The sequence below is a fragment of the Antedon mediterranea genome, chromosome 1, assembly GCF_964355755.1.
Source record: "Antedon mediterranea chromosome 1, ecAntMedi1.1, whole genome shotgun sequence".
NCBI classification, from domain to species: domain Eukaryota; kingdom Metazoa; phylum Echinodermata; class Crinoidea; order Comatulida; family Antedonidae; genus Antedon; species Antedon mediterranea.
In genome coordinates, this window is record NC_092670.1 from 18,606,097 (window position 1) to 18,620,295 (window position 14,199).

The 14,199-nt window shown below is 33.2% G+C and overlaps 2 protein-coding genes across 2 annotated transcripts; both read left to right on the forward strand.

Moving 5' to 3' along the window:
* The first annotated feature begins 30 nt into the window (after nt 1-30).
* On the forward strand, nt 31-10,927 carry LOC140060137 (uncharacterized). Its single transcript, XM_072106222.1, has 16 exons — nt 31-89; nt 1,922-2,014; nt 2,400-2,462; nt 2,808-2,861; nt 3,421-3,451; nt 3,709-3,765; nt 4,122-4,236; nt 5,017-5,181; nt 5,771-5,956; nt 6,135-6,275; nt 6,542-6,667; nt 8,334-8,510; nt 8,801-8,880; nt 9,109-9,275; nt 9,631-9,743; nt 10,004-10,927. The coding sequence occupies exons 1-16, from the start codon at nt 83-85 to the stop codon at nt 10,112-10,114; spliced, it is 1,686 nt and encodes a 561-aa protein (XP_071962323.1). The 5' UTR covers nt 31-82; the 3' UTR covers nt 10,115-10,927.
* Nucleotides 10,928-10,943: 16 nt separating this feature from the next.
* Nucleotides 10,944-13,866, forward strand: LOC140060144 (THUMP domain-containing protein 1-like). The gene is made up of 3 exons (XM_072106235.1): nt 10,944-11,268; nt 11,557-11,696; nt 12,020-13,866. Exons 1-3 carry the CDS (start codon nt 11,052-11,054, stop codon nt 12,785-12,787), a joined length of 1,125 nt encoding a protein of 374 aa, XP_071962336.1. The 5' UTR covers nt 10,944-11,051; the 3' UTR covers nt 12,788-13,866.
* The last annotated feature ends 333 nt before the right edge of the window (nt 13,867-14,199 follow it).

The following is a 14,199-nucleotide window of genomic DNA, read 5'->3' on the forward strand; positions in this document are numbered from 1 at the left end:
GTTATAGCGCCCCCGCGTAGCGTGGAGCTAGCGAGAGAGAGAGCGGCGCTATACACAGTCTTCTTAGGCCTAGTTCTTTTTTATGCATGGTAAGTAAGGGCAAAGCTAAACAGTTTATATTCACTATTTTTAACGTTTTTATGCCGTTGTAGCTTTTGATACTATTATCAATCTAAACACTATTGAGTCTAGACTGAAAATAAAGTGTCGAATACAACAAAAGGTATTAAAAAATGGTCATTTTGAACCAATTTTAGTCGATTCGTACTAAAAACCTTAACGGGATTAGCTTTCCCACCACGCGCTGCCTGAACAATTTTCGCGGGCGTGGTCGGTTTGTACATACTGCTTGGCATTATTGCACAGACTGACCGGCCACATTGTGTTTTGCCAATTGTACAGAGTCGCTTCGCTCCCATCTCGGGTCATTTTGACCTGAGTGATTAACAAATGCAATTGTTAATTAGGCTATTTGTATCAAATGATGTATTTTTAAATGACATTTTAGTTTATTATAATAATATTTTAAGTAATAATACAGTATAGCCTAGATAGGCCTAGCCTAGGCCTAACTAGTAAATGAATAGTGCCATACACACAGTATAGGCCTAGTAGTAATACAGTAATCCACTACAGTACTAAGGGTCCACTGTTGTAAATATACAGTAGTTGTACTGTGTTGTTGCTGGTGTGTGACCAAAACAACATTTTCTATGGGACGCCAATACTGTCGCAGCTACATACAAGCCAATACTGTACAGCACCGCCGTACAGTATTCTGAATATTGATTTATTATGAACTTACAGTAAGCCTATGAAACCAACCAATATGTTTAAAGATGTATTGTCCCTTTGACTAATTCCAAAAAAATTTTTAAAAAAGATTTCGAAAAAAGGTGGGTCATTTTGAAGTATCATAATAGTTTATATTAACTTTCACAAAAAATTTGTCTAAAAAAAAATAACTTTGACTTCCGGTCAAAGTTTTCTATCAAAACATATCTCATAATGCAACGTGCTTGTTTGGCTACTCTGTATGCATAATCATAAAACGCGATATGTTTTTTGAAAACACCTTCTCAACCGTGACGAGTTGTAAACAATCCTAATTAGCATACATGAGTAGCATGCATACTAATTTACCTGTTAATTACGTAAACTTGTTGTTTTTGGCTCGAATTTTCAACTTAAAGTGAATGACTTTGATATGGCCAATTTAAATTTAGATTACTTTGACCTTCATTTTTTTGTGTTTCAAGGGACAATACATGTTCTTATGAAAATAATGATTATTATAATCATTCACCGTTCTAAGCGCAGTATATAGGTTAAAGCAGTACAACAATAACATATAAAAAGATAAATATGGTATGTCAATATTTTCAAGTTAAAATGGGTAAAAATAGGAACGTACTCTAATTTAATATTTAGTAAAGCTATTTATATTGTTATTTATTAAAATATTAGGTCCATAGTGAATTCAATAAAATATTAAATTGTGTAATAATATTCAAAAGACTACGAAAATACAATATAGTATTAACATCTTAATATTATGCCAATAAGTTTTTTCATAAGTACATGTTATTCCTTCTGAATAATATATTTTGTATATAATAATATTTTTTTTATTTTTTTTTTATACACATCTAAATATATTGTTTATTATAAATTTAATTGTTAAGATCATGTGACTGCTGACTTTTGAAGTTGTATCTTGTTTACTTTAGCAACTGACCAAATCAAATCTCTGTATGATTTGTTGGTCAAATAAATGAAATATGTACCTTATCACGAAAGATGCATAATTATGATTTGAATATAATTGTCTGTTTACTGTATGTCTTTATTATTTATTTCTTGTGTTAAATAGCTAAATTTCATGTTGTGTAAAATACAGGTTAAGTGTCTTTTTTGATAGGTGGAATTTTGCGGGAATCCAAGATGGAGAAGAATGTATCGGAAGAAGAAGCTGCAGGAGATGTAGAAGCTGAATCCACAAATTGTAAAAAAGGTAAGGGGAATCCCCAGTGGCATAATGCTGAGGCCCCTGGTTTAGGAACCTTAAGTTTCCCGTCCAACGCTGGAGGCCTTGGATATATTTAGCCTTTTTCAACATATTCTAATGCCAGTTTTTTCCTCTTGGCCCTGCTCAGTGACCCCCATTAGCCCCTGGGTTTAGCCAGTGAGCGCTCATAGCCGTTATGCCACTGGGAATCCCTTCATTTACAGTACCCTCTCTAAAAACGATACATTCCTGTTTGGTAAAACTGAACATGGTTCATCATTTTGAAATCTCCAGCTGGCTGAAATTGTGTATAATGAGAGTTCAAAACCCTAGTTTTAATTTTTACTTTTGCTTTTCATCAAATTGCAGTAAATGATTTTCTTATTTCCAGAATCAGAAATGTCATTGCCCATGGAGCTAGGCCCTATTGAACAAGATGTACAGATGATTAAAGGTAAGAAAACATGCATCACAGGCCTTTATCTTTTAAAAATTGCAGGGGTGCTGTTTGTATCTTGATGTGTTGGTGGCCTATAAATCGCACACCATGAAGACATTTTATCAGTGTGTAGGCGAGTGATCGCACTCCCACCCCTCAAAAGACCAGGCCTGGCATCAACTACAGAGATCTGTAGGTGGTTTAACATAATTGATTTAAAAGGCCACAATCCATTGCCCAATGCTGTGTTCAGTTCATGTATACTACCATGAAGACGTTTTCTAATATCTCTATTATACTACACTGGTGACTGAGAGTGGTACATTACTACAGTATATCAGTATTTGCTATTGTTTTCAGAACTTCAATCGACTCAAGTAAGAACAATTCAAGAAGAGCTACAGCTTATAAAAGGTAGATAAAGCTCTGTCTACACTATCAAACTAGTTTGACAAAAAAGTGTAATGTGCCCAGATATTCGATGGTTGTCATATGACATCATGTCCATATATGGGCACATCACATTTTTTTTGTCACATAAAGTTTGTAAAGTGTAGACAGAGCTTAACTGTAGATTGTGTAACAAATGATCGTGGTGGTATTAGTAGTAATCAATCAGTCTTGAAATTTAGCTATAAATACAACACTTTATTGGGTTGTTCCAACAACAATCTAAAACATAGTCTCTCTATCCTCAACACCCACAAAGTCTCACCCTGAACGCCCTCTATAGAGTGATGTTCACTTATAGGGTTTCAATTGCACAGCCCAATATGCCTTTTTCCAAACCTAAACTAGCATTACAAAATTGAAGTATAGACCATGTTGTGTTGATCTTTTTGTTAAATATCTCTGGTTCTAGTAATCCTTGCCAGTTGGCTAGTTCAGATGAGATTGAATGAGACTTAAACTGGGTTAGTTTTAAAGCTCTCATTTACATAATTGTTATGATTATATTTTTATATCTTTTTAGAAACTCGGAATGCAGCAATGTCTATCGTTAGGTAAGTTAGTTGATTTTTAGTTGGTAAAAGTATTTTATTTGTGGAAAGTTACTTTTTGAAAGTTTTATTGTCATTTATTGATAAGTGAAATATATCATTAAATATGTACAAAAAAGAAATTTGATTAAGTCACATTTTGAATAACTAACAATTAAAATTTCATTTTTATTTTGAGCCAACCTATCACCATTTTCTTTTCACTGTTGTCCAATACTTGTATCAACTACTGTAGCTATTTTTTGCAACTTTCTTTTCAGTGAAGACCCTGCAGCCGAAGAAACAGTTTCTCTATCAGATGGAGTAGTAGTCCTACAGTAAGTATTAGTTTTATTTATGAATATTATTACAGTCAACTCTTTCAATACCCTTGGTCTGGCCTAATACGTCTGTATCATAGATTCTATAATCGTGTGCGTATATGTTTCTTTACGTCATGACAAGCAAGAATTTCTCCAAAAGATTTCAACAAAGATAAAATTTATTTTGTCAATGAACCACATTTTGAACGGTTAATAAAGGCGTATAGAAGTCAAGAGGAATATCCAACTCATATTCCAAATATGTTTTGATGGTAAAGAATTTTGGAACTTGTGATTCTGGTTATCAGATAATTCAATTATGAGAGTTAACTGTATAAAATATTTTTATTTCTAATTGTTCTTTTGTATAGAAATGACATTGATATGTCTGAGATTGTTGGTCCGGTCTATACGATTGCTGATAATGGAACAAAGCGTGGAGGGCGTCTGCTTCTGGATAGTAGAGGATTCTCATTTACAGTCAAGGTACAGTATTACTTATTTAAAGCTTGCAAATTGCCTTTCTTGTATTCATACTTCAATTAACAAGAGTTCTAGTAAGCTTAAAATTATTTTGTACATGCCCCTTACACTTATACAATACTCTGAAGTTTACACACTGGAGTGTCAACACTGGTGTTGCACATACCGTACTGTCAACACTGGTGTTGCACATACCAGAGTGTCAACACTGGTGTTACACATACTGGAGTGTCCACACTGGTGTTACACATACCAGAGTGTCAACACTGGTGTTACACATACTGGAGTGTCCACACTGGTGTTACACATACTAGAGTGTCAACACTGGTGTTACACATACCGGAGTGGCAACACTGGTGTTACACATACTAGAGTGTCAACACTGGTGTTACACATACCAGAGGGTCAACACTGGTGTCACACATACTGGAGTGTCAAAACTGGTGTTACACATACTAGAGTTTCAACACTGGTGTTACACATACCGGAGTGTCAACACTGGTGTCACACATACCGGAGTGTCAACAATGGTGTTACACATACCAGAGTAACAACACTGGTGTTATACATATCAGAGTGATAACACTGGTGGTATACATACCGGAGTAACAACACCGGTGTTACACACACACACCAGTGTCAACACTAGTGTTACACATACTTGAGTGTCAACACTGGTGTGTTTAAACTCTGGAGTTTGAAGAGGGTAATAATTTAGTTTATTACTGTAAATGTATTCAATGAAGAGTACAGATTGACATACCATCATATATTTACTGACAGCTTCAAGGAAAAAATACCACTACCTGGAAATGCAGTGTTCGGAATAAAGTGAACCGTTGTCCTGCTTCCATCAAGCAGACACTGGAGGGCTTCAAAGAAGGAAAGCAAAGCCACAATCATGAACCTAAACCAAAATCGATTACTAAAGTTAACATTATAACTGAGGTATGCTTTTTATCAGTCTAATTTTCTGACCTCTATACATGTTTACAATGATTTCATTTGTTACTACCTAAATTACAGTAGTGTTAGTCTACTAAAGTTAACATTATAACTGAGGCATGCTTTTTATCAGTCTAATTTTCTGACCTCTATACATGTATACAATGATTTCATTTGTTACTACCTAAATTACAGTAGTGTTAGTCTACTAAAGTTAACATAACAGAGGTATGCTTTTAATTAATTTTCAGACCTCTATAGGCCTACATCTATACAATGATTTCTCTTATTACTTATATTAGTGTTAGCATCTATTAGTACTGTATTATACTAATGCGTGGTTCCCACTAGCGACGCAACGCAAGGACGTAACGCAACGCAAGTGAATTGACCAATCACAAGCGATGGCTTATTCGCTTGTGATTGCTAACTGTCTATAACTTCGCTTGTCATTGGTTAAAACGCTTGCGTTGCGTTTACGTCCTTGCGTTACGTTCTACTGGGAACCAAGCTTTACTTTGTTATCTCCTGCAACAATCTAATTTAGACGGGAGTAAACACATTATAAACATTTGTTATTCGGTTTTTACAGATCAAAGAGCGTTCAAGGCTAATGATGAATGATACTGCTCGCAAGGTAGTTAGGGATGTGGTATCTAAATATTACAATGCAGGAATTGTGGCTGGAGGACTGCCAAGCACTCCAGTGTTAATAAGACTTGCAAATAGAGCAAGGGCTACGTTACGGCCTAACAATCCAAAGAATTTAAATTTCAAGGTAATTCTTACAAAACAATGTGATGTGCCCGTATATGGACACAATGATGTCATATCACACAGAGATTTAGTCCTTATTTTTTTTTCTACCTGTTTCTACCTTATGCATAACACTCACTATATAACATACAGGGTACATAAATTAATTCATTAATTTGATTTTATTTTCACTTTTTTAGATAAATGACCATTACATGCCTCAAGACTTTATTAAAGCTGATATACAGTGTGATTCTGACCGCCATATCTTAATGGCCTCAAATGACCAACTGTCCATTTTGGCCGATACTAAAATCTGGTTGGTTGACTGCACAAACAAGGTAAGTTGAAGTACAGTATGTGTAAGATTAGTGGCGTTGTAGCTGGGTGGTTTGCTGCTTGTCTTAAATATACCACAGTCCTCTGTTCAACTCCCAGGCCTCTGCAATATGTTTAATACCACTCTATTACATTACAAATTTGATTTTTAATTATTTCTTTTTTAGCATTGTCTGGTTCTTGCCTTTCTTACTATTCCTTAAAAATGTGCATATTTTTAAAATTATGAATGATAAAATGATTAATTTTAATATGTTTTTTCCTACAGTTTGTGCAACATCCCTTTACACATGTCTTATCAATCCAGACGTATGTGCGCCTGGAACTTGAAGTGATTCTAATACCACTTGCTTTTGTTTTGATGTCAAAACATCGCCAACGTGACTATAAAGCGGTGAGTGTAACAAACCAACTGATTTGTTTTGTTGTAATGTAATTCTAGACAAGTTTGAAATGCAAACTATATTACTGTATTCACTATTTCAATAAAGTTACATTTTATGATGTTGTAAAAATCACTGTAAATACACGTTATTATGGTTACCATTATAATACCAAAAAAATGTACGATTGATGGAATAAAGTTACATATACATACTGTTATAGGAACACTTTTTAACCCAACTAGTGTCCACTGAATATTATTTAAAGTTACAGTAAAATCACTATTAAAGGGACACGTTTTGAACCCAACTAAGTCTCCCCTGAATATTATTTAAAGTTACTGTACAGTAAAACCACAATAAAGGGACACTTTTTGAACCCAACTAAGTCTCCCCTGAATATTATTTAAAGTTGAAGTAGAACCACTATTAAGGGGACACGTTTTGAACCCAACTAAGTTTTCCCTTAATAGTATTTAAAGTTAAAATAGAACCACTATTAAAGGGACACTTTTTGAACCCAACTAAGTCTCCCCTTAATAGTATTTAAAGTTAAAATAGAACCACTATTAAAGGGACACGTTTTGAACCCAACTAAGTCTCCCCTGAATAGTATTTAAAGTTAAAATAGAACCACTATTAAAGGGACACGTTTTGAACCCAACTAAGTCTCCCCTTAATAGTATTTAAAGTTAAAATAGAACCACTATTAAAGGGACACGTTTTGAACCCAACTAAGTCTCCCCTTAATAGTATTTAAAGTTAAAATAGAACCACTATTAAAGGGACACGTTTTGAACCCAACTAAGTCTCCCCTTAATAGTATTTAAAGTTAAAATAGAACCACTATTAAAGGGACACGTTTTGAACCCAACTAAGTCTCCCCTTAATAGTATTTAAAGTTAAAATAGAACCACTATTAAAGGGACACGTTTTGAACCCAACTAAGTCTCCCCTTAATAGTATTTAAAGTTAAAATAGAACCACTATTAAAGGGACACGTTTTGAACCCAACTAAGTCTCCCCTTAATAGTATTTAAAGTTAAAGTAGAACCACTATTAAAGGGACACTTTTTGCATCCACAAAGTGTCCCTTAATATTTATTAGTGGCTTTAGTGTTAAGTTGCCCCTTATTTGTGTCAAGTCTTCGATTTCAATTTGTTTCCACAAACATATAGCAACACAGTTATGATAAAACAAATTCTTCAATTCAATTCACATTTATGTACTCATCGTTTATAAATACAGTTTCATTGCATAAATGATGGCAAGGATCCTGCATAGAGAAGTTTACACTTCTGTTTTCGCAGGACCCTTTTACATAAAAAACATAAAACAATAAACACAAGATAATAGATACAAAATAAAAAAAAACATTTCCTATATACATTTTAGAGTTGTTCATCATCAAAAAGCGATAGTCTTTTTCCAACATGATTATTTATACATTTTTTCTTAAAAAAGAAGATATTCAGTTTATTACTTCCAGTACATGTGGATTCTTTCTATATATATATTATAGCAAATGCAGTTTAAAAGTTTAGTTTCACGTTCATTAGGTGTGTCTCCTGAATAGGGTGTGTCCCCTGAATAGGGTGTTTCCCCTGAATAGGGTGTGTCTCAAAAGAGGGATTTACTGTATTAGCATAATATGTTCTACAATCTGTACCTAATAGGTTCTCGAACACCTTGTTAAACTTCTACCACACAGACAGTCTGTCAAAAAGGCTGTGCTGGATTTTGATGTTCCGTTGTGGAAGGCGTTTCAGTCTGCAATGCCCAACGTATTGATTCAAGGCTGTGCATTCCATTGGATGAAGAACATCAAGAAAAAAATGCCAAGAACAAAACTAGTAAGTATGCGTAACGTAAAGTTTCTGTCAGTGATAGAACCTCATGACTATTTTTGTATGATGGCAGTTATTTATTTTACCATGTTTCGCGAGTGGAACCCTGCCAGCGTGTGCTGATTTTATGGAGGGCCTCAACAAGACAATTAACATGACAACAAATTAGTATAAAATATGACAAATATATAGAGATAGTGACATTGGTACTATTGTCTTCACCAAAGTACAAGAATATCATACTGATTTCTTTCTGCTTTAAAACATGTTGTTTTTAATTAATCTATGTATTTTAGGAGGCAGAAATTAGTTTATCAAGGAAAATAATGGCTTTAGTGTACTTGCCATCTGAGGAGATACCAGATGCTCTAATTAGGTAAGGAATTTAAAATCCAAATAAACACAACATCACCATTTACAGTATATAAATCCTTTCCAAAGATCAAAGTCATTTACATGGACTGATCAGAGAAGAGTCTCTAACACTAATCAGTGAATTTATTGTGAAACCAAATTACAGTATTACCGGTATTATTTCTTTATTTTTAAACGAACCTCCATGCTTCTATATGCAAGACAGTATTAATGTGGTTTTCATATTCAGGTTACAGAAAAAAAACAAAAAGTGCCAAAGCCTATTCAGTCATGTTGAAAGCAACTGGGTGAAACACACTTTTTGGAGACCACATCATTGGAGTGTTTTTGAACAAGTTGTACGAACAGAGACCGATGTTGAAGAATGGCACAGGAAAATAGAAAAGCACATAGATGGTAAGATTGCTTTGTTATCTGTGTGCATGCTCATACATATTCATGACGTATTAAAGTTGAGATAGCTACCCAGTAGGTACGCAATTACTTGCCTTTGTTGCTAGGCCTAGCATAAGAGATGGAATACAAATGATTCATAGCTATTAATATATTGTGTAAATCTTGGCCAATGAATATAATGTAATGTAAACCCCATATCATCTTTATTGTAAGTTTTAATGCTTGTAAATTTTTATTGTAAGTTTTAATGCGTGTCATTTTAAGATTTATCCATTTAAGTATTGTGATGTATGTACGGCGCTCTGGGAAGGGGCCTTATAAATACCATATATTATTATTATTATTTGTTTTATAGGGAAAACGACCGGTTTGTATGAATTAGTTGGTCAATTTGACAGCATATCAAAACTTGATTTACCAGCGCATTGGAAATTAGTATCTGAAGAGAAACTCTGTAGTCTAAAAAAGGTAAGGAAACGGTACAGTGATGTGAGTGATTAGAATAATTTAATTCAGTTCTTTATTAATATATCAAACAAATTTGATAAAATTAACGTCAAGAAGGTAAGCAAAAAAACAAGCAAATAAACAATATCAGAACTTTCATTTCAAAAACAATTATGTCTCCTAAAAAAGGCGGAGTTACAGTAACATAATTGATAACGGGCAAAATAGGGTTTCAACTCCATTCTCTAAACCTAAATATTTATTTTGGTTTTTCCCCCCAGAAACAATGGCAACATGCAAAGTTATTCAGACTGTGGAAGAAGTATTTAAAACACAGGATAAGCATTGAAGACCTCCTTGAATCCTGCACCATTCTGGACTTCCCAATCTAATGCAACTTTTTTGGCGGAGAAAAATACTCCGTAGAATTCCGAAAGGCTGTCTTTTAATGAAGCATTGAAAGAGACGCTGTCAAAAAATATTTAAAACATTGTGTACTGATAAACTATTAATTTTCAGTTATGAATTTTAAATCTTGTTTTTAATTAATTGTAATATTTGTTATTGTACAATAATTATGTTATTGAACACTTTATTGGACTAACGATAATTTAAACACGGTTGTTCTAAAATTAGGAATTACTGGAAAGAATTAAAACACTTTGGAATTTTATAGACTAAATCTCTACACTATCAAAATTCAAGTGACAAAAAAGTGTGATATACCCAAATATGGTAGTGATATGACAACATCATGTCCATACATGGGCACATCACATTTTTTTTTTCATAAAGTTTGACAGTGTAGACAGAGCTTTAAATTGCACTGATTCAGTATTAAATAATGTGTGTACAGGGTGAAACATTCTGTCATTACAGACTGTTCCATTTTTAATTGGGGGATGTACACCCAACTACTGTAAATGTTAATGTTTGTAAATAAAAAGTGGTGTATAACATTAAATATGTTAGTTTAATTATAATTTGATTTTTTAGTTGATTTTTACTAGGTATGTTATAGCTCAAGCAATTATTATTTTTGTATTATACTGTACAGGTATGTGTGTGTTTTAGTAACTGTATATGGTTTAGTGATAATACATCTTATGATACAAAATAACCAGTTATTTAATTGGCAAGAACAATCCGGTCAAAGTTCATGTCCTGTGGCATCCCACACCTTCATTCAGAGGCGCGTTCATCCATTGTGTTATTTCCGAAAAAGGATAATATTTCCACTAATGACACTATATAACCTAAATGAAAATTTATTGTCATAAATAAATGTGTTTTCTCATAGCCTGTATCTGATGAACAGAGATTTAAAACATGACAAAACAAAGGACAAATAAAAGACCAAAATCTTATTACATCAAGTCTGCTCATAAGAAGGGCAAGTATGCCGAGCAGGAGCTGGATGCTGGAATGAAAGGATTCATAATAACCTGCAATTACAACGAGTTTAAATGCAGACAAGATGCTTATCAACTCTTAAATGAATATGCTGATGAAATGTATGGCCCAGCAGTTCAAGGCTTTGTAAAAGGTATATGTTGTTTGTTTTGTCTTATTTGAGACAACTTTCAGGTCTTATCCATCTTCATTCACTGGAAGCTGAGATTGTTGTCTCAGCTGGAAGTGAGAATATGTTCTGTGGATTGAGTAACTAAGTAACAAAAAATACATGTAGAAACTGCTGATTGGATTATGGTTATGTGTTCAAGAAAATGGAGATTTTAAACAATTATATTATTTTGATTTATAAAATAATTTTCCCATTAGTCTTTGTACATATACTGTACTTTCCTCATTCATAACTTTATTTTTTCTTTAGAAGAAGAAAGTGATGATGATGATGAGGAAGATTTTGATTTGGCATTGAAAAAGGAAGTATCCAGCATAAAAGAGAGAAAGCAATTTAGATTCCAGGCGTTAAAAACTAGTGCAAACAATGTGTTGTTTATTAAAGCTGATGTAAGTACACATTTGCTATACATGTCAGCTGCTACTGCTATGGTCTCTTGACATGGTTGTGCTCCCCACTTTGCTTTCGTTTAAAGGGAAGACACCTTTTTTTTATAGTAAAACTGTATACCTGCTTTCACTTAGTACCAGATGATATTCACTTGAAGCAATAGTTTATAACTCGACTGCTTCATGGTTACAGGATGGAGCTATACAATTGTATAGCTCCATGGTTAAAGAAACTGCTCTTGCATGGCTTGTCGTCTGGCTTTTGATTCATTCAGACTATTATTAAGACATTTAAGTGTTATTTAAATGTTATTTTTATCTAGATTGAAAATCCATGCGAGCTAGCCCATTACATTCTCAGTGATCTCCAAGAAACAAAGAAGTTAAAATCACGCGCCATCCTTCGTCTTCTCCCTGTCAGCGGAACGTGTAAAACCTACGACGACAAGTTAGAGCAACTTGCAGACAAAATTGTTGCACCTCATTTTGAATTTTCATGTAAAACATATATGTATGTTATTAAAATAAGAATCAATACCACTGTGAAAAGCAAGACTATTATGGGTATCTTGGATAGGATTATTCGGAGGAATGAAGATTTGAATCATCGGGCAAACATGGATAATCCGGAATTGGTCATCCTTGTTGAAGTTATCCGTAATGTATGTTGCATGAGCGTTATCAAGGATTTCAAGAAGTTTAGGAAGTATAACTTGCATTCCATTGTTGAAGTTCTTGAAGATAAAAAGGAAGGAAAAGAAGAAAGCAAAAGAGATGGAGAAATAGAAGAAAACCAGGATAGTGCAGAAACTGAAGAAAAGAAGGATAGCGGAGAAACGGGAGAAAACAAGGATAGTGGAGAAAAAGAAAAACACAAAGATAGTGGAGCAAACAATACTTCTGGTAATGGTAAACCAGAAGAAATAAAGACTGAAAAGGCTGAACAGGATAAATGTGAAGGATTGCAAAAAGCTGGTGGAGAACAAAAAGAACCAACAACAGATAAGAAGATGGTAGATGTCAATACTATAAAAGAGGAAGCTGTGGATGTTGATGATGAACCAAAACTAGAAACAAATGCCAGTAACTAAAGACAACTATATCCAAATTTAGGAATAATAATTTACATATACATTTATAATTTGTCCAATACAGTATTGGTTTTCTTTATTTTGCACATCAAGACTCCCAGAACAACCCTCACTACTAACAGATTAAATAACAGATCAAAAATGTACTTATTTCTTTTTTGCTATTGAAGGAAGAAAAACTCTTTACCATATTAAATTAGATTTAAAATGCATTATGTAATACTAAATACTGTACTAATTTACTTGGAATTACAAGCCAATATAATATTAATTTATTGCATCTATGCTAACTAACATCTCATAATAATTCATCTTACAAAAATAATGCTAAGACCTTGTACCTTGATTTTATACTGAAAAACTTTGTAGGGTATTAAATAAAATATTTTGATGCTATGATAATGCAATTTAATCTTAACTGCATCTTTCCTATATAACATCAAAATATGAATATCCTACTGTATACAAAATATTGGTAAGTTTTAAACATTTTACCCTGATTTTATTTAATAAATATATACTGTAATTCTAAGTAGGTCGGGTATTAAATAAATAGGACATTTTGATGTTCAATATTATGCTATTAATTTAAATTCCTGATATCTCAATATGAATACCCTATAAAAGTATTGCCAAATTCTCAACTTTGTACCCTGATTTTATTTAATAAATATATACTGTAATCCTAAGAAAAGTAATTAAATAAATAGGATATTTTGATGTTCAATATTATGCTATTAATTTAAATTCCTGATATATCAATATGAATACCCTATACAAATATTGCCAAATTCTCAACTTTGTACCCTGATTTTATTTAATAAATATATACTGTAAATCTAAGAAAAGTAATTAAATAAACACGATATTTTGATGTTCTAGTAGCATGGCCAGATACCTCAACTCTCAAAGTCTTCCATTAAGGCTTTAACTTGAGCGTGTCATACTTTGGTCCGTCGTAATGCCACAAAAACATTAAAATATGTTCTCGAGGTTTAATGCTGTTGCATTTCTTTATTCATTTCTAGAATTAAAGAAAAAAAAACATGGCTGTGAAATAAATAATGAGAATATTTAGAGCTATTACATTTTTAGAGGTTTTAATCATGTGAGTGACAAACTGCTTACCTTAAGCAGGAACAAAGCTTAAAGATGACGAGAATATTTGGAAGCTTGACTTGCCATCGGGACCACCGCCGAGAATTTCATATCCCAGATCATTACCACATTTTGCACAGGTTACCTACACAGAAAAATACAATTTGAATCTCTTGGCCAAACTTTTTGCACAAACCAGCATTTTCTGACTTTAATTGGTTTGTAAGCATGTGCAGATATTTATAATAAGTTTTATTGCTTCATCATAGTTGACATGTCTACCAATACAAAAAGTCAGTAATATACAGTATTGC